Genomic DNA, 27,088 nt, shown 5'->3' on the forward strand with positions numbered 1-27,088 from the left:
TAGTGTATTTTAGCATTTCTGTGTCAAGATGAGCTGAATAAAAAAAAAGTTCCTGTGCAACTGTTTGGTAATATAATAATTTTTTTCCCACAAGCTTATGAGATGCCTTAATATTCATGTTATCTAAATAAAAAGATCACTAGTTAAAAAAAACTTTAGAATAGATATTTTTATGTGAGGATCGATATTCTTGATACCACATCAGTATTGGAAGTATCGATACTTTAGTATCGAACCGCCCATCCCTATGTCAAACACAATGTGAAAAACCATTGAATGTGGTGTAAGTAAATTACCTTAGGAATTATTAAACAGCACCTGGATCAATTATCGACTAAATCCCAAAAAATTGGGCAAAGAAATGTGTGATGGAGAGGCTTACTTCAGAATCAATCAAGAACAATAAACATGATGTTGCATACCCCTTAACAAATGTGTAGTTGCGCCCCTGTTCTCAGATCAGATCTTGGTCAACAACAGTAGGCTACAGATCATCCAGTGGACTAACGTAACGTGCCGCCAGCGAAACCCCAAATGTACACACTTAATCCAGTCATCGCATTGTGAAAAAAAAGTGAGTATACATTTAATTTAGTGTTTGTAGTAATACACTATTTAAGAGCGCCTCGTGTAATTCATATAGTTGCCATGCGTATGAAATCTGATGAATTGATTTCCGGTTTATAGTTGAAACTCGTGGTTTGTTTTGGTTGTGTCTTCAATGTATGCTAATAATACTAATTATAAACTAAAAATAAAATAAAATAAAAATAGTGTGCTGCACTGTACAGTAGTGAAATGCCAACGACAGACTCACCGTAGAGTTTGTTAGTAGTTTGTGGAGCTGGCATGTGCTTGTTATACAATTGCACTTCGTCACACAGAGAGGTGCAAAGTATTACTTTTGCGTGGGAAGACTTTTTCACCTTTACACTATCAGAAGTATGTTAACAGATATAGGTATATTTATACAGTCTACGTACTATGTAAGCTATAGGTACACAGTTTCTAGAATCTTCTAAGATCATTGCAGCAATGCGCAAGTTTCCCCATGACAGATGAACCGGAAACATCCCATGTTTCTGAATTACCCACCTGTGAAGAAAAATTGGAATGTCTCATAATATAATATTTTTCAGCCCATTGACAAAGATGTCAACCTTTCTTGTGCAATACATTTCTTAATTATTACGGTTAGATTCTTAATCCATGAGATGAAAAACAAACTTTTTTCAGTATTTCTCACAGAATTGCACTATTACTACTAGACGTTAGATTTATACAGTAAATAAGCAATAAGAATTGTTTAATTGTATATTTTTTATATTTACAGGCCTACTTTGCCAGATGCATGATTATTTTTCTCCTTTTTTTCTTTTGATACCACTGAATATTGATTTTTTATTATTATTATTTTAGACATGCTTACTGTCAATAATAATATTTAGAAAAAATTCCCATGACTGGAGTAGGCCTACATTATAGTATCCATTTACCAAGTCCAGAAGTATTTATCATATCAGCCATTTATTTTCTTTTTTGTACCAACCCTAACAAGTGTTTATTGTTAATATAAAACCAATAATAATGTAATACGATACCTCCTTTAAACAGTCTAATAAGCTTACACAATCTTTCTGTAATTTTTTTTCTTTCTTTTTTTTTTTTTTTTTTTTTTTGATGATAGTGGCTAATACCAATTTCCACAGCTTAATTACAGTAACTGGTGTAACAATGGTATTTTGGCAGTCACAATGGTTACCATGGTAAATTTTTGTAAAGAATGTTCATTTAGTGATGGCATAGTTTTGGTTTGTTAAACATATGAAAGTTGTTGTTTCAGGTAAACCAAGGGGAATTGCTCCTTTCATTCTACATCTCTCTTTAATAGAGCTTGAGTAAACATGACAGGGGCCTGAAAACCTTCTTCCTGTAAACAACCCCAGCCGCCCTTCTCATGGAGATGAGCTGTGAAAGTTGCATTTACCCACTCTGTCAGTGTCCATCTGAATAAATTACACAGCTCAGTACAGTCCAAGGGCAATGTATTAAAATGTGCTGGCTCTTAGCAATATCCTATCTCCTGACAGCACAGGTTTGTTTCTTCAGGGCTGCAGGAAAACTGAGGATGAAGACTGCAATTGTGGTGCATGGTGGAGCTTGGGCCATACCGGATGCATTAGCCGAAGCATCTGTGGCTGGAGTCAAGGCTGTTGTTCGGGCAGGGGATGCTGTCCTTAAGAACGGGGGGAGCGCACTTGACGCTGTAGAAAAAGCTGTTAGCGCCTTGGAAGATGACCCGGTGTTTGATGCAGGTCAGTGTTACTTCAGCCCTGTTGCATCAAGGCAGAGGCACAAATGTGGTTCCAAAAACCACTGTGGCCTTTCAGCTGCATGTTTAATTGCACTAGAGTTAGGCAGAGATGTTTGGACACTTTTCACCCACAGTTTTTTAAAGACACCATGAAATCACTTGACAAGCACAGTTTTATTTTCTGTGTTGATATGTTTTAGAGCTGTCAAACTGAACGCATAATGCATGCAATTAATTTAAAATGTTTAACGATTAACGCATTTACCAATTTGACATGAGATTTTGACATATTATTCAGCTCTGTGTGAGTTCTAAACACTGGTTGGAGTTGGGCGGAACCTTTGCGATGTGTCCAGGGACATTATTACACTGATGCAAACACCACAAACAAACACACAGTGATACACTATCAGTGATCAAGTGATGGGGAAAGGACCTCTTAATGCTATTTGTTGTACAAAACTCAGATGGGACTTGTGAGAGAAATCAAGTACTTTGCAGCCCCTGTAGGTGATGTTTAATTATCACAGAAGCACATCAACTATCACCAAAACGGCAATTCGGATGAAGTATCATTACATGGGTGCCAGCGCTAAAGCAGAACAAGACGTCTTCAGTGCTTTTCGTGTGGAGTTCAAAGTGGCGCTTGACGATGGCATTGATGCCATAACGCGAATCATGACTGCGGCCTTTGCGATTGCTATAGCAAAGTGGATAGCCACAGTCAGCCAGCTGAATAATATTGTGTTGGGTGACAGTTTAAGAGATTTAATGCACATTGCAATGAATATGTAACCTATGGGGAGACTAGTTCTTTCAATTAGTCAACCTCCCACTTAGACTTTGGGAAACATTTAAAGTTACTTGAACTGGAGCTATTTTAGTGCATTTCTGTCTTTATACTGTGGAAAGCTTTGTTTGGAAAATTTTAATAATGCATTATTGTTACATATTGTTTTTAGTGCTGTCAGTAGATTAAAAAATGTAATCGTGATTAATCACATAATTTTCCGTAGTTAATCGCAATAAATAGCAGATTTTGAAAGTGCTGGAATTTGACTCTAAATATACTTCTTTTCCTGTCAAAATGCATTTATTTCCTTCATATGAAAGACAACAAAACAATATGTAACAATATAATGCTTTATTAACATTTTCCAAACAAATCCTTCCACAGTATATACCAAGACAGAAATGCACTAAAATGGCACCAATTCAAGTAACATAAAACCTTTCCCAAAGTCTTAGTGGGAGTTTGACTAATTGAAAGAACTAGTCTCCTCATGGGTTGTATATTCATTGCAATGGGCATTAAATATCTTAAACTATAATCCTCCACAATATTGTTCAGCTGGAAGACTATGGCTATCCGCTTTGTTACATCAGTTGTGAAGCCACATTCATGATTCGCATCACTGCCAGCATCAAGTGCCGCTTTAAACTGAGACCTGGCGAGCTTCTGTGGTAATTAAAATGCACCTTACTTAGCCTGAAAAATACTTGATTTTCTAAACAAGTTCCATCTAGGCTTGTTTTGTATTACAAATAGCATTAAGAGCTCCTTTCCCCATCACTGACACTGAATCATTATTGTGTGTGATTGTGATGTGTGCGTCAGTGTAATGACCCTGGGTGGACACATCGCAAAGGTTCCACCCTTCCAACTAGTGTTTATGCTGGTTTATGCTGTATTAACAGTAAATGGGTTAATAAGTAAATGCGTTAAATTAATCACGTGTTAACGCGTTAATTTTGACAGCTCTTAATTGTTTTGTTTTTTCTCTAAATTAATTTTGACAGGAAAAGAAGTGTATGTAGAGTCAAACTTCAGCAGTTTCAAAATCTGTGATTAATCACAATTAACTATGAAAATGTATGCGATTAACCGTGATTAAAAATTTAATTTTTGACAGCTCTTAATTGTTTTGTTTTTTCTCTAAATTAATTTTGACAGGAAAAGAAGTGTATGTAGAGTCAAACTTCAGCAGTTTCAAAATCTGTGATTAATCACAATTAACTATGAAAATGTATGCGATTAACCGTGATTAAAAATTTAATCGACTAACAGCACTAATATATTTCCAATTGAAACTGGAAGTTTGGGTGGGACACATCGAAGTGCTTGTTCCAAGTTTTTAAATACCCAATAGGCTTTTGTTATGTGAAAGCCATGAATCATGATTTGCTGCTTGCTTGTCAGTTTCAGGTGGCATTGTAGAGAGCATTTGATCGGACAAACATCTATGTAGTCATCAATATTTTGGTCAGTTTTTCTGAAAGATAAATATTGTACGTTTTAAAGGCATATATCTGCTGAAGGGTAATTTTGGCAATATTTAGGAGTACACATGCATATAGATGTCTTCAAATCTAATAGACATTAACTAAAAGCCATGTTGCTTTCATGGGGTCTTTAAAGATAAACATTAACACATGTTTTTATGTTGTAATTTGACTCATTTGTCCTTGATACTGATTGTTTTAAACAGCATTTTTTTCCTATTAAAGACTTCAATCAAAGGAAGTGCAGATTCAGTAGTTAAGTGACTTTATAGTAGGACAGTATTTCAGCATGCACCCTTGACACTCTGTTACTGTAATGATCATCCAGAGAGTAAGTTGAGAGGTTCTCAAATAATTATCAGATTACAAGGAGGAAAGCAGGGGCAAAACAAAACACTTCATTAACACACCCTGCCTGTCTGTGCCAATCTAATTTGTGATGGGTAACATAAGTGAAATGGCTGATCTGCTTCATATCAGAGCTGCACATTCAGTGGCTCATCAGAGGATAATTTTATACACTGGGGTTGCCAGAGGCACAGACTGATCAATAGACAACTAATGCAGTCCTATTTAGAGTACTAAGAGGTAGACATCTAAGTGTATAGTCTGGAGTGTCAATGAAACAGGGTGCCTGGAATCCCCCATGACTGAGATAAGGATGTAAGATTTCTGTTTTGTGTTGTATTACTCACCTGAATAGTGTTTCTCTAAAAAATACTGTAAGCTGTAGTTGTTCATGAATTCTGCCACTTTTTCCAATACACACTGTATTTGGTACTCTGTTTTTCTACCTACCTGTTTGTCTGTCTGTCTATCTGTAAATCACTGTTTATGGGAAATCTGGAGTAGGTATCTTTTTAAACATCTGAACATTGAGAATTGGACCGTAAAAGCTTTCTTGTGCAGGTCACGGTGCAGTCCTGAATACTGATGGAGAGGTGGAGCTAGACAGTATCATCATGGATGGGAAAACACTTGCCACTGGAGCTGTGTCCTCTGTGAGAAACATTGCAAACCCCGTTAGTCTTGCCCGTGCTGTGATGGAAAAGGTATACTTTAAATAACTGAATTTTTACTGTATTATTGCATTAATTTTTACAATGTTATACTGTGCTGTATACAGCAGGGACCAAAAGTCTGAGGCCACTAATATTTTATCATTACAAATCGTATTATCAGCATAACAATTTGTTAGAGAAGTTAAATTGAAAGATTTGCTGTATATGAAATTCTGAATTCTTTATATTTTATTTGTCCCACTTTTGCTTTTACTGTATGTCACTCAAGCTGACATGGACTCCACATGTTTGTGCAAAACCTGATGATCCATATTATCCAGCATGATTTGAGAATGTTCCAAAGAGCATCTTGTGTGCTTCAATGGAAGCATGGAACTCTGACCTTTTGTACCAATGGATTAACATGTCACTAATTTGCTTATTTGATTAGTGACTAGAAATTGTGCATAATCTTGAATATTTCATATAAATTTTATTTAATTTTTTTTACATTCTTTTAAATCCTAAAACTTTCAGTTTATTTCCAGGTTTAAATTAAATTTTGAATCCCAGACTTTACCCCACTGTACATGTACAGTGACATATATATACTGTACATAAATTCAAATTCAACATCTATATCTCCATCATGAGGAATCTGATAGTAAAGGTTTATGTCAACCTGACTAATTGCTAAATGTAGGAGAATATCACATGGTTGCTGTAAAATATGTCCAGGATATATCTAAAATTGATATTCACACTAAATAAGGAAATAATGAGAGACCCAGTGCTTAATGTGTGCTCTTATTAGGAGAGGCCTAAATGCAGATAGCTTTAAAGATTTCATGTAAAACTTGGCATTGGCTGGAAATACCCTAAGTTTTTTGCTATTTTTTTTTATATAACAGATTAAATGAACAAAAAAAGCCATGATATTGACTTCAAAGGACAAATGATATCACACCTCTTTGGGCTCAGGATTTTCCTTTGCCTAAAAAGCTTTAACTTGTCATTTCATCAACAGCTTTTTTAAGCCAGGCTCAAAGGGAAATAAATGCGGGCTGATTTTCAGATTGATTTCAATCAGTGCTCTTTGTAATCGCATAGATAGAAGTTTTATACAATGATTTATCTCCCCATGCGGTGCAGAAATCTCTAGCCATCAAATTAGGAGACACTTTTTCATGATACTGTCAGTATTGCTGTGCTCAGGTCAAAACTACAGCAAGTCACTTGTAGCTATATAGTAAAAACGTATTAACAGGTTTAATATGGAAAAGTCTTATCTCTTCTTCCACACCATCTCGCAGTACTTGCGATCATTTCAGATCCATCTAAGGGCCCATTACTCCAGACTGACAACATTTCATATTAAAATTCCTCATGATTTATTAATTTGTCTAGCAAGCATGTTCACTCAAGAGTTTCCAAAAGTAACTCTGCATGAAAATGTATTGAATTTGTAATGTAATTGAAATAATTAGGAATAATGTATTGAGATTTACTTAAAGGTACTGTATATTTCAGGTTCAATACAAGATAAGCTCAAACAACAGCATTTGTGGCATAATGTTGACTACTACAAAATTAATTTTGACTCATCCCTCCTTTTCTTTAAAAAAGCAAATAATCTGGGTTATAGTGAGGCACTTAATAATAATAATAACTTTATTTATATAGCACTTTTTAGCAATTTCGCACAAAGTGCTTCACAAAATATAAAATCACAACACACTCAGTAAAACACAAGGTAAAAGCAAAAATTCACAAAGTAGTAAAAGCAAGTCTATACAAATGTGTTTTTAAATGAGATTTTAAAAACAGGCAGAGATTCAGCAGATCTAATATCCCATGGCAGGCTGTTCCATAACTGACAAAATAAACGCATGAATAAGCTTCTCTGTATTCCTAAAACTGAAAACCTGTCTCACCTTGGATACAGTGGCGGACTGGCCATTGGGAGAACCAGGACTTTTCCCGGTGGGCTGGCTGCGAAATGAGAACGTTCCACAAAATGGTGCCGTGATATGCGGAAGGGGGCAGGGATATGCAGAAAAGGACAGCAACCCCCCCCCCCCACCCCCCGCTCAACAACTTTTGGGCCAGTTTCTATGTAAAATCCCGGGCCGAATTTTCATCCCAGTCCACCCCTGCTTCGACATGTTCTTTAACTGATAAGACTGAACTAACTTCTTGACGTGATATTAAAATTTTTAATTTGTGTCAAAATAGACGCCTCAAATTTCTAACCAACTGCTAAATATTTGGGACCACCTGATTAAGTGCTGACTCAATCTGACCTCAGAAATTGACATGCCATCCAATTTTTTATATCTGCTATACACGCTTGAAGAACATTTAAATTAGTCAGATCATTAGAATTCAACAACAAATATAACTGTAAGTCATCTGCATAGCAATGAAAATGTATGTTGTATTTTTGAATCACAGAACCAAGAGGTAACATATGTAGAGAAAACAAAATTGGCCCTAACAGGGATCCTCGTGGCACACATTAAAATGTTAAGAGGAGGACATCTCACCTCCAACAGACATTATAAATTTCCAATTCGACAAATATGAAACAAACCAATCTAAAGCCATCCCAGATATTCCAACTTTTCTCTTCAATGTATCAATTAAAACTGAATTGTCAACTGTAACAACCGCTGAAGTTAAATAATGGTACACTAAAATGGAGTACTCTCCAGCATCCTCCGCCATCAGTAAGTCATTGGACATACTAAGAAGGGCAGTCTCTATACTGTGGTTTTCTTTAAAAACTGACTGAAATTTCTCTAAAATATTGTTATCTTTCACTACCTTCAACAGTTGCTTTGCTACTGCTCTCTCTATTATTTTTTTAGATGAAAAGTAATTTAGAGATTACAATGGAAGTGAATGGGGCCAATCCGTAAACATTAAAATACTCACTGTTTCAAAAGCATAGCCACAAGAATGCCACAGTAAACAATATGTGTTTTAACATGATTTTAGTGGGATAAAAGCTCTTACTAACCATTTCTGTGTATGTGCAATTTAAAAAATGTGTTGCGATGACGAGATATCAAGATGGCGCCATGGATGGCCGCCTCAGTGCGGAGCTCTCCAGTTCTTTTGTTGTTTTTTTTTGTTTTGTTTTTCCTGTGTTTAGTATTATTATTTCTTAAGTCTTTTTGCTGTATTGTTTGTGCACTGGAAGCTTCTGTCACCAAGACAAATTCCTTGTATGTGTAAGCATACTTGGCAATAAAGCTCATTCTGATTCTGATGTAACATCAACAAACAGCCCAAGTAATACATGAGTTTTAACTGAAGAATTAATGTAAATGCTTTTATAAAATTATATGTTTCACATTTCTGCCTTTTAATCCCTTCAGAAATTGGCCCAATTCTCTTCCATTGTAAATGCCTTACTGTAGCCTAAATTTTTGTTTTGTTTTTAAGAAAATGAGGGATGAGTGGAAATAAATGTTTGTGGTAATTAACATTATGCCACAAATGCTGTCGATTGAGCTTGTATTGAACCTGGAATATTCCTCTAAAAGTATGAAAGTATCTTCAATTCACAATTCCGTTGCTCATATGATTCATATGATCTCTCTGATTTTTTTTTCTTTTCTTTTTTTTTTTTTAAACAGATGTTCAAGTTTCTTTTCAATTGCCCACTTTTATTCTTGATACTCCAAAGTTCACCTTGTAAGAGAGTGGGCAGGGAGGAAACAAAACCCCTAGAAAACATGCGAATTGATTAGCTTCAGCACCTGTCTTGACTGCCCCAAAAGACCTTGGCCTAACAGTGGATTGGCAGATCTCTTTAATAGTCAGTATTAAAAATTCATCAGGTCTTGATCAATGCTTCACTGACCTCATGCTCTTGCTTGTGATTTAAAATGCACAGCATTCAACAAAGAAAAATAACATTAATAACCACTTTAATATTTAAAAATTTCCTAAACCAGAGTTATGGTTACAATTAGTATGATGTTGTACAGAGTTACACAGAGATATTAAGTTGTATTATTAGAGACAGCAGAGTATTGTCTAAATAAATATAAGTTGTTCCACATGGTGATGTGCACAGTAAATATGGAAATAAAGTGAATATGATGTAAACTTTTTTTTTTTTTTTTGCTGTAACAGTGTTTTGTGGAAGGTTTGGTTGCTCATTTGAAATAATTTTTAGTCCAAGTATATAAGATTTTGTTTTGTTTTGTTTGATTTTGGTCAACTTTATATTTTTTTCAGAAAGATTAAAATGTTTACATTTACATTTATGCATTTGGCAGACACTTTTATCCAAAGCGACTTACAGTGCCCTTATTACAGGGACAATCCCCCTGGAGCAACCTTAAGTGCCTTGCTCAAGGACACAATGGTGGTGGCTGTGGGGATTGAACCAACAACCTTCCACTTACCAGTTCAGTGCTTTAATCCACTACACCACCACCACTCCTTTTAAAAAGGATGTGGTGTTTAAAAATATCCCATTGACTTGTATTGATAAAATGTTTAGCATTTAAAATGTAACAAACAGCATAAATGGTGGTGGCATAGTGGGCTAAAGCACATGCTGGTTCGATCCCCACAGCCACCACCATTGTGTCCTTGGGCAAGGCACTTAATTCCAGGTTGCTCCAGGGGGATTGTCCCTGTAATAAGTACACTGTAAGTCGCTTTGGATAAAAGCATCTGCCAAATGCATAAATGTAAATGCATAGTGAATTGTGATTGCTGTACTTTCTTACATCTATTTGCATACTGAATTGTGATTGGTCTTGTCTTTCTTGCATATTAATAGATGCCTTTACACTAGTGACAGTGAGTTTATTCTTGTGTACAATTACAATTTTTCAAAATTAATTACATTTATCAAAATTTTAACTTCTTCCAAAACAGGCAAGACACACTGTGGGCGGCATGTCACTAGACTTTGCGATTGTGTCACTGGTGGGTGTTCCTAGTGCCGCTGCTCTAATGTTATTGGTGGACTGAACAACTGTCCATAGTAGCGTTTGAAATGTTGTTTACAGATGATACTGCCGATATAATTAAGATATCATACTAATTTGACAAGGAATCAGTTCTTTTGCCTCTAAAAATGCACATTCTGCAGGGGAAAGCATTTTATATAACCTGCAGCAGTGCTTAATGCATCATATCATTAAACAAGATGAACGTTATATCAATAGATGAATCAAAACACAGTTTTCCACGCATCATTTTATTAGCCAATAACTATGTATGTGGTTAAAGATAAATGATATAAAACAGTGAAATTGCTCACAGAAACTTTTAACTTCTCCGTCTTGCCTGCACTCGAGTCGACTCCAGTATCTCATACTCACCCTGCCTGAAGACGGATGACGTAAGCTCCTCTGTGTTCACTCATTGGAATGTCGCTCGTCATTTGCATAAAGTTGAAATTTTCTCAACTTGCCATGTCACTCCCCACGGCGATCTGTGTCGCCAACGGTCGCGACAGCTTGTGTCGCCGGAAGTCGCTGTGCTCTCATTGAAAATGAATAGGATGGTGTTGCTGTCTTGTGTGATGTTGCTGGCGGTGTGAACGGGGCTTTAAGGACACTTACTATTTTGTAATACTTATATTTCGTGTTGATATACCTGGTATGTAATTTCTTAATTGGTTAGACAGCTAATATCAGGATCCCTCCTGCCTCCTAGGTGTGGGTGTGTGTGTTTGGGGGGGGGGGGGTCTCTCTCTCGCTCTCTCACTCAGGTCCAGTTTTCCTGCTCCTTGTGATCACATGAATGTTCTAGCCTATCAGTGGCCTCCCTTGATTATCAGCCTCAAGTGTTCCATGTTTGTTGATTTTCCCTCCAGTGTATTACATTTCTCTGTCACCAGTTTTATTTAGCCAGATTGTCGTGTGTTCTAGCCTAGCTGCCTAGCTGATGTTTGATCTCCTGTTTTTCCCAGCTCTCTGTTAAGTATCTATTTATAAGATTACTAGTTTGGAGTATCTCTGTTCTATTTTTGAAGTGCCAGTCTAACCTTCTTAGCTTTTGAGTTTTTGGACCTTGTCTTGATTCGACTTGTTTTTTGTTTCCTGGAGTTTTTTGAATAAACCTCTACCACTAAATCCAACTGTGTTCTACAATTGAGTCCTAAGCCAGCACCATGTCAGTACAATCTGGCCAGAAGATGGACTCAGCAGACACAGACCAACTGAAAGCCAGGGAAGTCTTCTGGGTCATCACCACCAGTGCCTCCAGTCTGTCAACCAGCAACTTAAGGCCCTTTCTGAAGGTATGGCCAAACTCCAAGTGCAGCTGTCAGAGGCGCTGCCTGCTCCTTCATTAGTCCAGCCAGTCCAGTCTGTCCCTGTGATCACTGCCCCCAACCCACCTGTCACCCCAGACAAGAATCTCACCTGCCATCTCCAGAGCAATATTCAGGTGAACCAAGAATTTGTCATTCTTTTCTAACTCGGTGCTCAATGATCTTTGAGTTTCAGCCTTCCAAGTTCCCATCTGATCGCTCCAAGATTGCGTACATAATTACCTTGCTGTCGGGGAGGGCTAGAGATTGGGGAACCGCCATCTGGGAATCCAACTCCCTCGTCTGCTCCCGTTATGAATTATTTGTTGAAGAGATGAAGAGGGCCTTCTACCATTCCCATTCTGGGAGGGAGGCAGCCAGTGAAATCTTCCGGCTGAGGCAAGGTAACCGAGCAATCTTAGATTATGCCATTCAATTTTGTACCTTAGCAGCTAAATGCCCTCGGGACAACAAAGCCTTATTTGATGCCTTTTACAATGGTCTCTCTGATTCTCTGAAAGATGAGCTAGCTTCTCGAGATCTTCCCTCAAACCTTGTCAGCCTCATTGACCTTGCAGAGCGAGTGGACTGACGTCTTCGGCTAAGATGGCAGGCAAGAGGAGGTTCTTCATTCACTCGGGTGGCTCCTGCCTCAGCATCCATGGCACCAACTTCCGCCGATCCTGAGCCCATGCAGGTGGATCGCGCCCATCTGTCTCCTGAGGAGTGCCAGTGGCGATGGGCCACCAATGCCTGCCTATACTGTGGTCAAGTCCGTCACTACAAAGGTAACTGCCCATTAAAAGCTGTGGCACACAAGTGAAGCAGGGGCTACTTGTGAGCGCTGTCCAACAGCAACCCTCTGCACCCCGCACTGTGCTCCCCATAACCCTGTTCTGGTCAACCTGGTCTTACTCCCTTCAGGCCCTCATCGACTGAGGTGCTGAAGAATGTTTTATTGACTCTGCATTGGTGGAGAGCTTGGACCTTCCTGTTATCCCCTTGCAACAGCCTCGTGGAGCCCAAGCATTGAATGGCAGACTGTTATTCTGTCACCCAAGTCGCTGCTCCCATTTCTGTGATGGTTTCTGGCAATCATAGAGAATCACTGCAATTATTTCTCATTCCTAGCCCCCAGATTCCCATTGTCCTAGGTCACCCCTGGCTGGTTCGACACAATCCCCAGATTGACTGGTCCAAGAACACCATTCTCAGTTGGAGTCTGTGCATGGGGGGCGTGGTCATATGTCTGTCTGCGGGAGAGGGAAAGTGGTAAGGCTCGTCACCTGGGTTGTAATTACTGTAACACCTGTCTCTCTCCCACTCTGATGCTCTGGCGTGCCTTATCAGGTCTCCCTCCGACAACACTATAATGAAAGACAGGTGTTAGAGTAATTACAACCCAGGTGGCGAGCCTTACCACTTTCCCTCTCCCGCAGACAGACATATGACCACACCTCCCATGCAACATAGTCCATATTGCATGTCTCACTGCCTCAAGGCTGCCCATGCATCACCATCCTATGCGCCGCCTCTGGATGAAGGCTGTCCAGATGTGTCCTCAGTGCCCCCTGAATATCAGGATCTGAAAAGTGTCTTCAGTAAGTCCAGAGCAACCTCATCACCCTTATGATTGTACCATAGACCTCCTTCCTGGCACCACTCCTCCCAGGGGTTGCCTCTACTCTCTCTCTGCTCCAGAGATGGAGGCTATGAACAAAAATATCCAAGAGTCCATGGCAACCAGGATCATTTGAACTTCTTCCTCCAGTTGTAGGTGGCTTCTTTTTTGTGGGAAAGAAGGACAAGAGCCTTAGACCCTGCATCAACTACAGAGAATTGAATGACATCACAATCAAGAATAGATACCCCTTGTCCCTCATGTCAACTGCATTCAACCTACTTCAGTGTGCTTAGATCTTCACTAAGCTGGACTTGCGGAATGCATACCATCTTGTCCGTATACGGGAGGGGAACGAGTGGAAGACCACCTTTAACACGCCCACAGGTCACTACGGATACTTTGTAATGCCCTTTGGCCTCACTAACACCCTTGCTGTGTTTCAATCCACGATCAATGATGTTCTCAGAGACATGATCAACTGCTTCGTCTTTGTCTACCTAGATGACATCCTGATCTACTCACACAACCTCAAGGAACACATCTATCATGTCAGGCAAGTCCTTCAACATCTTTGGGAATATAAGCTTTTTATTAAAGCCAAGAAATGTGAATTTCACCAGAGGACAGTTGCAGAGTTTTCTGGGCTTCGCTAACTTTTATCACAAGTTCATGCGTGGATTTGGATCTCTGGCAGCCTCAGTGACAGCCCTTACGTCCATCACCTCTCCTTTCCATTGGACTCCTGCTGCCACTGCTGTGTTCACCAGTTTAAAGGAGAAATTTATCTCTGCACCTATTCTGACCCTCCCTGACCCTGCACTACAGTTCATAGTGGAAGTAGATGCCTCAGAGACTGTCGTGGGGGCTGTGCTTTCCCAGAGGAGCCCTAAGGATCAGACGCTGCATCCATGTGTGTTCCTGTCTCATCGTCTGACCCTCTCAGAGCAACATTATGACATCGGCAACTGAGAACTTCTGGCTGTTAAACTCACCTTGGAAGAGTGGTGACACTGGCTTGAGGGAGCTGAGCACCCCTTTATTGTCTGGACGGATCACAAAAATGTAGAATACGTCAAGACCACTAAAAGGTTAAACTCCAGACAAGCCCGTTGGGCACTCTTCTTCTTCCAGTTTAACTTTGTTTTCTCCTGCCATCCAGGTTCAAAGAACGGTAAGCCAGATGCTCTGACCCGCCAGTTCACTCCTGAGGGGGAGACGCCTAACCCTGTGCCTATTCTGTCCTCTCAATGCCTTTTTACAGATGTCAGGGAATTTGTCACAGCTTGCTCAGTCTGTGCTCAGAGCAAGAGCAACAACAAACCCCTTTCAAGATTGCTACACCCTCTCCCCGTTCCACGTAGGCCCTGGTCCCATATAGCCCTTGACTTTGTAACTGGCCTCCCTAATTCTGATGGATACTGTACTCATGACTGTTGTCGACCGTTTCTCTAAGATTGCCCATTTTGTTCCCCTAGCCAAACTCCCCTCCTCTAAGGAGACTGCACAGCTCCTCATTACTCATGTATTCCCACTGACATAGTTTCTGTCAGAGGCCCACAATTCACCTCAGGGTTTTGGAAGGCATTCTGTTCCCTTATTGGTGCTTCTGCTAGTCTCTCCTCAGGTTTTCACCCCCAAACTAATGTGCAGATGGAACGCATCAACCAACAACTAGAGGCTACCCTCCGATGTCTGCCATCTGAAAACCCCTCCACCTGGTCTCAACAGCTCCCCTGGGTAGAATACGCCATAACACACTACCAGTATCCTCTACCAGCCTCTCTCCGTTCCAGTGTTCAGTGGGTTACCCCAGCCACCCTTTTTCCCGGCACAGGAGAGGGAGTTTGTGGTTCCCTCAGCTCAGTCCTTTGTCCGTTGGTGCCGCAGGACCTGGAGATCTGCCCAGGCTAAGCTTCTCCTCTCGGTACCACTCTTCAAGAGGCATGTGGACCATCTCTGCAGAAAAGCCCCTAGGTATCACGTTGGACAGAGGGTTTGGCTTTCTACGAGATCTGCCACTACGGGTTGACTCTCGCAACCTAGCTCCGAGGTACGTTGGCCCATACCCCATTTCCAAGGTTATTAACCCTTGCACTGTGCATCTCAGACTCACCCACTCTCTCAGGAGAATACACCCCTCCTTCCATGTCTCCAATATTAAATCCTTCTGATCCAGTCATCTCTCCCCACCCACCAAGACCCCTCCCCCACACAGACACATTGATGGAGGAATGGCCTACTCAGTCAAAAGGCTACTCAAGGTCCGTCATCAGGAAAGAGGTCTACAGTACATTGTGGACCGGGAAGAGCAATGTTGGGTGCCTGCTCATTTTATTCTGGATCCCTCTCTCATTAGAGACTTTCATCAGCGCCACCCTGATGCCCTGGTTGGGATGCCTGGTGGCGTCCGTAGAGGGAGGGGTACTGTCAGGTAACCTCCTGCCTCCTAGGTGTGTGTGTGTGTGTGTGCATGTGTGTGGATCTCTCTCTCTCTCTCTGTCTCTCTCACTCTCTCTCTCACTCAGGTTCCAGTTTTCCCGCTCCTTGTGATCACATGAATGTTCCAGCCTATCTGCGGCCTCCCTTGATTATCAGCCTCATCTGTTCCCTGTTTGTTGATTTTTATTTCCCTCCAGTGTATTAAAGTTCTCTGTCACCAGTTTTATTTTGCCAGATTGTCGTGGGTTCTAGCCTAGCTGCCTAGCCGATGTTTGATCTCCTGTTTTTCCCAGCTCTTTGTTAAGTATCTAGTTCTAACATCACTAGTTTGGAGTATCTCTGTTCTATTTTTGAAGTGCCAGTCAAGCCTTCCTAGATTTTGAGTTTTTGGACCTTGTCTGGATTCAGCTTGTTTTTTGTTCTTTGAGTTTTAATAAAGCACCTGCTACCATCAAGTCCAATCGTGTTCTGCAATTGAGTCCTAAGCCAGCACCATGTCAGCTAATTATCTCTTTGCAATTGTTTTTTATGTGGTTTTTACTCAGACGGAACATGTCATGTTGACGGATAGAGGGGCGAATATGTTTGCAGAGCGTATTGGTTTTCCAGCAGCTCATGATTTGGTGACAGAGCTGGAGCGTAAAGAGTGGGAGCACTACAAGAAGTATGTCATCGGCGTCAAAGAGCTCTTCAACTCTCAGTGGTGGGTAATTTCATGTTTGTTGGTTTGCTTTTTGCCAGCCTTAATTTTCTGTGTTTTCTCTAAGTGCTCTTAGATGTTTTCCATTTGCTGATTTCCTGACACACTTGATCTGAGAGACTGACTTTGATGACCTTACAGAGAAAATTGTCAACAGTCTTCTTGGAAAGATGTGTTTTGTGTGCTTTCAGAGAAAGCATTTATTGAACTATTCCTTTGACAACCTCCCTGCTGAGCCTTTTTTTGTGTTTTTCTTTTTTTGGAAGAAGTGGTCTTTTAAAGGGGTTATATCATGAGAAATCTCATTTTTCTGTTAAAATAAAAGAGTTTAATGTAGTATTGGAAACATACTGTTATTTTCAATTATTTAAAACTTCCTCACCAGCCCAAAATAGATCATTTATCCAGAGTAAGCTGCAAAAGTTATATCAGACAGGTGCATACATTAAAGAGATAGTTCACCCAAAAATTTTAATTCTCATGATTTACTCACCCTCATGCCATCCCAGATTTGTATGAATTTCTTTTTTCTGCTGAATACAAAAAAAGATTTTTAGAAGAACATATCAGCTCTGTAGGTCCATACAATATAAGTGAATGGTGGCCAGAAATTTAAAGATCCAAAAAGCATATAATGGCAGCATAAAAGTAATCCATATGACTCCAGTGGTAAAATCCATATCTTCATAGGCGATATGTTATGAGAATCAGATAAAAAAAAAAATTATTTTTACTATAAATTCTCATCCCTGCCCAGTAGGTGCGAATCACCGAAGTCAAAAGAAGAAGAATGTGGAAGTGAAAGTGGAAATTTATAGTAAAAAAGGATTTAAATATTGATCTGTTTCTCACCACACTTATTATATCACTTCTGAAGATGTGGTTTTAATCATATGGATTACTTTTATGTTTCCTTCATTTGCCTTTTGGACCTTCAAAGTTTTGGCCACCATTCACTTGCATTTTATGGACCTACAGATCTGAGATATTTTTCTAAAAATCTTCATTTGTGTTCTGCAGAAGAAAGTCACACACATCTGGGATGGCATGAGGGTGAGTAAATGATGAGAGAACTGTCATTTTTAGGTGAACAAGATTCCCTCTGTAGGTCCATACAATACAAGTGAATGGTGGCCAGAGCTTTGAAGATCTAAAAAGCATATGAAGGCAGCATAAAATTTATTCATGTGACTCCAGTGGTTAAATCCCTTTGTTCATACTGTAGGTGAACTATCCCTGTAACACATGACCACTCACATTTAAACATCAATGACACCCATTCAGTGTTCAGAAACTTGGTCCGCCCAGTCATAGTGTGGTAATAGAGGTAGGATAGATACTTTTATTCAAGACCAAAAAGAAAACATTATTCCTAAACACAAGAAGTACTACTGATAAAAGTAAAATGTAGGGAAGTCTGACAAACCTTGTTAGGTTCTTGGCAGTGTGTAGCACCTGCTGCTCTGCATATGCTTTCCGAAGGATCTTGATGTTAGAAACGAACAGCTGAAGTTTGCTTTTAACAACATCCCTGATCATTTTAGTTTAACTTTAACAGTTTGGGTGACACATTTCAGTGTGAATTGGCACTGAGTTATGGGGCAGCACTATATTTGGACCTAACAGCAGACTCGCAGCCTGTGTGTTGCAAAAATTTACTCATTTCACATGTGAAGAGTGCGTTTACATAGAAGTGACTATATAAAATATGACAAACATTATAAGTATACCTCAAAGAAGAAATTAAATTATAAAATATGTATGGTATGACTCTTATTAAATTTTTTTAACAATATATGGTAGAGTCGAATGCTTTTAGGACAGTGGTCCTTCATGACATTGAGGCCATGGGCTGAGAATGGCAACATATTGACATGCTGCCCCTGTACAGAGCTCAGGTCATACCCTGAGGCCCTGAGGCAGTGCAGGTAGAGCGGTGAGGGCTCCAGCAAAGCAGCATAACCTGCCACCTCCACTTCCCCAAGCTGAGTGTTGAGTAGTGGTGGAGTCATGGCCATGGCGGGGTGTAACCCCAGCCCCTGAGGGAGTCTGTAAAAATAGTGCTGTGGAGGTGCTAAGTGGCAGTTGGCTGGGCTACAGCCTTTCATTCCTCCCTGCTGTGGCTTCATTATTGATATCCTCCCTCTGCTCACCCTGCACTGGCATCATTGGCTTTTTAACACATGGCCCCTAGAACTCAGTTACCCTCCACCTTCATTTAGGTGATTATACAGCTTCTTTTGCTAAGGTGGTTCAACTGTGCTTTTATATAACCACAGTCACCAATGTGTCAGTACTCCCCATTCAAACAGTGGATATCACACCAGATTACAGCACCTTTTGAATATACTCTAAGTGATATAATAATTTATGACACTGGTGTCATGCAACTATACCTTTGAGTGGACACCAGTGGCAGTCCTTGCTCACTTGGTGACCTATATGTGAGATAAGAGAACAAAGAATACTTTTTTAACAACTTAGTAGTTATATTTATAAGTGTAACACAAGTACTGTAAGTGTAGTGGTTAAGTTTTCATTGAGCTTGCAAAGCCTACAAAAATACACCTAATCTGGACAAAATATATTTTGTTACATAAAATAATGTATTTTTAAATAAACCAAGCAAATTTGCAACTGTATTTGACAGCCAGTCAATATCATGCATTTCATTGCTTTGATGTTTTAATAATATGGGAAAATAAGTCATACAAACTTCAAGCAACATTAGGGTGGGTAGATAATGACAGCATTGGTGACAGAATTTTCATTTAAAAGCAATTCACTCTTCGCTAAACTCTGCCCACCTTGGTAACCATTGCTCACTCTGACAAGCTCTGCAGAACTTCCCATAGAAATGAAAGGGAGATTTCCATGAACTGCACGGTTTTTGATAAAATGTTCCCATAAACGGATTTGATCATTGTGACGAGGAGGGTGTGGCCGGGTCGTGATGGAGCACGGCCAGCACTGATAAGCTGATTCAGCACCAGCCGTGCTCCATCACGGTCCGGCCACGCCCTCCTTGTCAAAATGATCAAATCCTTATGTGGGTTGGAATAAAGAGAGACATTGTAAGGCATATTTATCTGGCTTTTTATTTATTTATTTTTATTGTTAAATTACACTTTAATTTGATTGGAGACTGTGAATCAGAATAGAGAAAAACGATTATAACAGTCACTTGAAAAGAGAAAGCGTCATTTGATAGTGATTACACACTTGATAACATTAATGCAAGTGAAAAGAACTGCTCATAACTACTCATAACACTCACTATGATGTTGTGAACTTTTTTTTTACTATCACATTTATTACGACCCAGGGCCATTTCTAGCTGTGTATGTGGCCGCTTTGGACCCCCGAGTTAGTTAGTTATTGTTATTTATAGCAATTTATTGTTCATTTGTATAGTTATTTATTGGTATTTTTTGTACATTTTTACTATACTATTCATGCCCATTGATTCAAAAAGTGGTGCGAAACATATTTTCCTGACACCAAAATGTATTTTTCTACTGTTGGTTCACCTTTTTAAAACATTTTATTCTGACACCATAATATAATTTTCAACTGTTGGTTCACCTTTTCTTTTTTTCAAGCTGATGCATTTAATTTTTATGTTATTTTTTTTTTCTCAGCACAATATGCAGTGTCAACTGTAAGTAAGCTATTTGTAGGTTGATTTCACCTAAAAGTGTAACTCTATGGCTCAGTGGTGCTATCAAAAGTTTGTTTAGCCTGTCAAGCCCAGCACAACAACTTTGGCTAGATCAGTAGTGTGAGTTTGGTGCAGTTTGTGCAACGAAAAGAAGATGGGGTGAATTGATTTGAAAGCTGTGATTTATTTTTTAATTTCATTTGGTGATGCTGGTGTCATTGCAGACATAACACACTTCATCTTTATTACATTATGTATGTTTAAATGTACATTTCATGATAAATCTTTAGTGATCAGTCTGTAGAAAGTTGTTAGAAAAGTTGAGACAACCACCTGTTCTAATTCCAAATTCCGCACACTTCATTAGGTTGTTTATGGATGTGTGAAGATTTACTGCGAAACTCTGCGAATACTTTGAAATGTGAAAAACAGTCCACCATCAAGCTGCTTTTCAGTGCCATTTTCACCTGAACTGATGAGCAAGATCCAGGCATTGCTAGTGATTTAAAAGAGCAATCAAGCGCCTGTCAAAAATGATTGATGCCTCATTTCTGGAACCTGACAAGTGATTCCTCGCCAGCTGCTTCAGACAAATATTCTCCACGAGGAGCTTGTTTGCTCTCCCATTTCTCCAAAGGAAAACGACATGGAGGCTGTTTTCTTTCATTTCACCTTGAGCTGTCGTCCTCCACACTGCTTCAAACTCATATGTGCTTGTTTTCCGCAGCACTGGTGCCCTAATCAGAGTTTCATCGTATATAAAGCCTGTGAAATACAAGAGTCTCTGTTCATCCCACATTCCGCTCTCCATCCTATTTCCTTTAAAGTGAACTGGCAGGGAAGACTGATTTGCAGATCATAAGAATCGAGTACCTTTGTAAAGAACAATGCATTCTTCTGTCTGTCTGTCTGTAGGAATATCAGAACTGATGCAACACTTTCTCTGCAATCTCCGAGTGTTCTTTGCAAGACTAGCAGCAGTGATTCCGAGTGGCAAAGGGCATTTATCTTCACTCTCTTCTTTTGTTGACAGGCAGATGATGATGAGTCAATTTCGGGTGTGCTTAAAAGCTTGTGTGAGGCTGTCATTAACGGGCTGCCTTTCAAACATCTCTCACATCACCAGAATAGTACAATGTGCATTTTGGGGAAGAAAATTCCAAAAGAAACAAAAATAATTGCTCGGGGACTAAATTTGGAAGAGGGTCTGAGGTTTTTCTATTCTTTTTATTATCTGCTTTATAAATGTACCATATTAGGTTGAATTCCAGGACAGAAGTCTGTCTGATGAAGAGGGACTGAGCTTGAGACACATCAAAGCACCTTTTTTAAAATACCTTGTCTGAGACCATAAAATTATAGATGTAAGGAAAAATCACAGGGCTAATATTTTATTATTGAACCTTGTAGACAATTTTTCTTATAATTATAGGGGCCATGATACAGTTGGAGCCGTGGCGCTGGACTCTTTCGGTAATGTGGCGTGTGCTACATCCACTGGTGGAATCAGAAACAAAATGGTTGGAAGAGTTGGAGATTCTCCTATTATAGGTGAGTCTGATCAGAGATATAGGACTGAGATAATCTCAGTGTCACTGCAACATTAATTTTGAAGCAGTAGTGCCACAGTTGAATGAGCCATTTTGGTTTGAAGGTGTCAGCTCTGATCAATACTCAATTGTCAGAGTGTTTTCTCCTGAGGTAACACATTAAGATCCGACTCAGTGTGTCCTGCTGTCTTTTCCTGTGCGATAAGGATCTGGTGGATATGCAGACAACAGAAGTGGCGCGGTGTCCTGTACTGGTCATGGAGAGTCTATTCTCAAAGTCACCTTAGCCAGATTAATCCTCTTTCATATGGAGCAAGGTATGAAACTTTTACCCTAATCCTAATGAGTATGTGAGTGTACATGCACTCTTGTTTACCTTTTGGGGTACATAAGTGTACATATTTGCTGTTTTTAATTAATTCTTTGTCTAATCTATTTTGTAAGATAAAACTGCTCTTTTTTTTTTTTCTTGGGTAGTTGACATATGAAGTGTCCATGAACTTTTTTAGCATTTTACTTTTCAATTTTCAACAAGATGTTTTGATTAAAATGAATGAGGAAAGTGTATATCTTAGGTCCTGTGGTCACCAATTGTTTTTTACAATTTTAAATCACCATTTTCCCTTTATTAATTCATTTAAAATGATCCTGCTGTGTGAAATAAATTTTTAAAAGTACAATTTTGTCCAAAAAATTTTGGTTTAACCTAATTCAATTGTGGACATTGGTTCTACACAATGAAAATGAGTTTCTTTGATATGAAATCAAAATGTAGTCTCTACTGAAATACTTTGTGTAGCGAAAACCTAAATTAATTGAGTTAACCTAACTTAAAAATTTTTTTTCTGTTCGAATAACTCTATTGAACCTTGCAGCTTGTTGCTAGCTAGCAACAAACACATAAGCATATATATATATATATATATATATATATATATATATATATATATATATATATATATATACTTTTTGTACTATATGATAAGTATCGTGCTGCTGAGAGTTTACAAATCCCCAATCAGTCAGTCATACTGATGATCCCTCAGTATTTGCTACATGAGAAAAGCAATACACACTGATATATGAGTAGTAATGTACCCAACCTCAGCTTAACCATTAGCTCTACTCTTGATACCACAATGGTACCTCCAAAAAATGTCTGCATGACAAAAACTCCTCTAAATCCCAACGTAACAGAAAATTAACACTAACATGTCTCCTACTTGTTTCATTTTGCGTGGAAATACATTAAAATAACACTTCATTTTAAAATGAACTCTCCCAATCTAGTCCCACGCAAAGCATGCTGCGAATGTGAAATCCCCAATCCGGTTTCAGCAGTATGTTGACACAACAAATATTATTCACATAGTCCCAACACAATTGGATTAAGTGAACATACACTCACTTAGCACTTTATTTGGAACACCTGTACACCTACTTATTCATGTGATTATCTAATCAGCCAATCATGTGGCAGCAGTGCAATGCATAAAATCATGCAGATACAGGTCAGGAGCTTCAGTTAATGTTCACATCAATCGTCAGATGTGATCTGATTGTTGGTGCCAGATGGACTGGTTTGAGTATTTCTGTAACTGCTGATCTCCTGGGATTTTCGCGTACAACAGTCTCTGGAGTTTACTCAGAATGGTGCCAAAAACAAAAAACATCCAGTGAGCGGCAGTTTTGCGGACGGAAACGCCTTGTTGATGTGAGAGGTCAGTGGAGAATGGCCAGACTGGTTTGAGTGGACAGAAAGGCTACAGTAACTTGGATAACCACTCTGTACAATTGTAGTGCGCAGAATAGCATCTCAGAATGCGCAACACGTCGAACCTTGAGGCGGATGGGCTACAACGGCAGAAGACCACGTCGGGAACTTTGTTAGGACCATAGTGTCCAATCACGTTGAGTGAACACCTTCCATTAGAAGTCTGAATCCATTTGAACATTTCATAGCAATGTGATCATATCACTTTTTGATGATTGTGTTGAATATCACTTGGACTTTACGCAATATAATTATGTTCTCATCTCAGACTCATATTAAGTTTATTTCAAGTGTACTGGTTTAATATTTTTCAATAGAGCTGCTTTCCTTTTTTTCAGTGAATACATGTAATGTCTTTCAATTAAAATGAGGTCATAAAAGGGGCATACATGATAATTATTAAAAAAGTAGCAAAATGTTGTTTAAAATAGTTTTAGATGAAGCAAAGCATGTTACACCACAGGGCATGTCAACTCTCCAAAAGTATTGCATGTCAACTACCCATATGTCAAGATTCAGTTGGATGCCTGGTTAATCAATAACTCAGATACACATGACCAGTTATGAAATATGTTCAAATTAAATGCAATGCAGTGGAAATTAGTCACCTTAAAGAGACAATGTATCATTGAACTGGTAGTAGAACTGTAATCCACAGCACAAATGTTTTTAAAACTTAAATGAACCTTTTGAAATTCTAATTCCAAATTATCATCAGGCAGAGAGAAGGTCCAGATTAGCCTTCCTCATTACCATCTTGATCACTTGTCAGCTCTATGATGTATTGATTGTCTTCCACTATAATTGTCGTTATGTAACATAGACAAATATGCAATCATGGCTAAATGAGATTTAATTCGAAATAGGACACATTTTACAAAATGTGCCTCCTGTATTTTGAATGAAAATTTGTTTATTCCCTACTTATCTGCCCCTTTAATTGTGTTTTTACTTTTATGCAATTTGTGTTTATATTGTTTTAGCTCACAAGATCTCTGTCATTTCTTCCCCTTTCCCTTCACCACAATCTGATGCTGCTATTGCCAGTCATTTTAATAGGTGTGTGAGGCAGGAAGGATCGGATGGGCTGCCAATGTGGGCAGGTGATAATGAGGTGTGTGTGTGTGTGTGTGTGTGTGTGTGTGTGTGTGTGTGTGTGTGTGTGTGTGTGTGTGTCTGTCTGTCTGTATAAACAGTGTGGAGGGGTCAGCACACTATTGTTGGCATTTGTATTCTGAGTAAACTGCAAGGGTGAGCTTTCTGTTTTTCTATGGCAGTTAATTTTAATAGCATCAATTATTTCACTTGTTATTAAAACCAACCATTTCACCTACTGTAGCTTTTACTAGTTTGAATGGTTACATGTGGAACTCTGGTTTAAATAAACAAACAAACAAAAGACAGTTAAGGGTTATTGTATTTTCAAGTGGACAAAAAGGCTTAGTCTTCCATTTCTGGAGCCTGCAATAGTATGAATGATGGAACGAGCAACCGTGAGAGCAGCATGGTTTTATTTTGTTCACTCTGTGACCTGCTACATGTCCAAGGACATTTCTGTAACTAGTGCAGTACTTCATCATACAGCACACAGAGATTGAATGCACCAGAGTTTCATTTCTTTTGTGCAGCATTCCAGGAAAATAATAGTACAATGTTTTTAAAGGGATAGTTTCCCCCAAAATGTAATTCTGTTGTCATATTCTCAATGTATTTTTTATTATTTTTTTAAACCTGCATGACTTCCTTTCCTCCGTTGAAGACAAAAGTAGATGCTAGATACTATAGAATGAGTGCCTCAGTCACCTGTCATTTTGATTGTATGGCAAAAAATATAAAATGAAAGTAAATGGTGACTGAGACTAACAAAATGCCTAACATTTCCTTTTGTGTTCCACAGAAGAAAGAAAGTTATATGGGTTTGAAAGAAAGGATGACAGCGTTTTCATTTTTGCGTAAACTATCCCTTTGTGTGGAATGAAACTGCTAATGGAATATAGTCAAACATTTCCAGGATGGACAATAAAAATGCATTGCCGAATATGATGGTAACGTACTGCAAGATTAACAGATGTTCACAGCCTCATTTTAACTTAAAATAATCATTTAAAAATCCCTCTGTCCTAATTATTCAGTTCATTATTCAGTTCCTAATTATTTAGTTTGTAGAACATTACCCAAAAGATGCTTATGAGGGAGAACAGTAAAAATTAATGGCTAGTTGATGCCAGCGAAATAAAGTCCTGCTAAGTTTACTGACACACTTGATTGTTGTCTTTGTGCAATGCAGGGAAATCAGCTGTAGTAGCCGCCGACACCTCACTCCAGTACATGGGAGAGAGAGTGCAGGGAGGTGGAGGGGCTATTGTTGTGTCCCCAACGGGGGACTGGGCCGCCAGGTTCACCACACCACGCATGGCTTGGGCTTCTGTAAAGGGGGACGTGCTGTGCTACGGGTTAAATTCTGATGAAGAATTTAAGGAGACGCTGAAATGACAACATTGTTGTCTTTTTTTCTCAAATGTATTTTAATTGACTTTTTGTGTGTGTGTGTGTGTGTGTGTGTGTGTGTGTGTGTATGTGTGTGTGTGTGTGTGTGTGCAGTTAATTACATTTACAATTAGTTGATTCCATTAGTTTGTGTCGGTTAGTCATGACTGATTGAATTAAATGTAAAAAAAAAAAAAAAAAAAAAAGCTCTTTCTTATCAAGACAGAGACAAACAATCTCCAGCTCTGTGTATGGTCTGATGAGGTTTACCCATAATTATAAAAAAAAAAAAAGATCAAGTTAACCTTTGGTAATGTTATCAGAAATATGTATTATATTCACAAAGATTTTTTTAAGTTGTTATATGAAGTATGAATGGGGTTTCATTTGAAAACTGACTTCAGAGACTGCCTTCAGTAAGATAGGAAGACATAATGAAAAATATAGCAAATAAATATAAAAAATAATCAGCATAATATAGCAGCATTCAATTAATCATATATCAATTTCACTACATTTGCCAAATGTATTAAAAGTTAATATGGCTGATATTATTCATTTCAGATTTGCAGATGTGCAGAGTAATTGGTGGTACTTGAGGGTAAAAAGACCATTTTTATGTGTTTCTTTAAAAAGAGAAGAAGAAAAAACTGGCAGCTGGGGTTGCCAGAATAATTATGTAAAAATTACAGTAAAAATGTAAACAACCTGTACATTTTACAGTTTAAAACTGTTGTAATTAACATGACCATGATGGCACTGTAAAAAAAAAAATTCTATTAAATTCACAGTAAAAAAAAGTATTTAATAAACTTAATATTAACCTTCTGAATCTGTAAAAATCTTCTTTTTACTTTATAAGGTATTGTTAATCACTGTAAAAATTACAAAAGAGCACATGATAGCATGAAGTTCACCAGTAGTGGCTCTTCCAGGAGCAATGACCAATAAACATGTAGAGACAGTGCT

At 38.7% G+C, this 27,088-nt stretch overlaps 1 protein-coding gene across 2 annotated transcripts; it reads left to right on the top strand.

Moving 5' to 3' along the window:
• Positions 1-474: 474 nt before the first annotated feature.
• Positions 475-26,325, top strand: si:dkey-103j14.5 (isoaspartyl peptidase/L-asparaginase). 2 transcript variants are annotated; one of them, XM_051647638.1, is made up of 7 exons: positions 475-574; positions 2,110-2,315; positions 5,507-5,649; positions 16,493-16,650; positions 21,741-21,859; positions 22,065-22,175; positions 25,920-26,325. In XM_051647638.1, exons 2-7 carry the CDS (start codon positions 2,129-2,131, stop codon positions 26,123-26,125), a joined length of 924 nt encoding a protein of 307 aa, XP_051503598.1. In that variant the 5' UTR covers positions 475-574; positions 2,110-2,128; the 3' UTR covers positions 26,126-26,325. The 2 variants fall into 2 exon arrangements, with proteins under 2 accessions (XP_051503598.1, XP_051503597.1); XM_051647637.1 differs by having other exon boundaries at positions 492-574; positions 2,091-2,315.
• The last annotated feature ends 763 nt before the right edge of the window (positions 26,326-27,088 follow it).

The sequence above is a fragment of the Myxocyprinus asiaticus genome, chromosome 21 (assembly GCF_019703515.2).
Source record: "Myxocyprinus asiaticus isolate MX2 ecotype Aquarium Trade chromosome 21, UBuf_Myxa_2, whole genome shotgun sequence".
NCBI lineage: Eukaryota > Metazoa > Chordata > Actinopteri > Cypriniformes > Catostomidae > Myxocyprinus > Myxocyprinus asiaticus.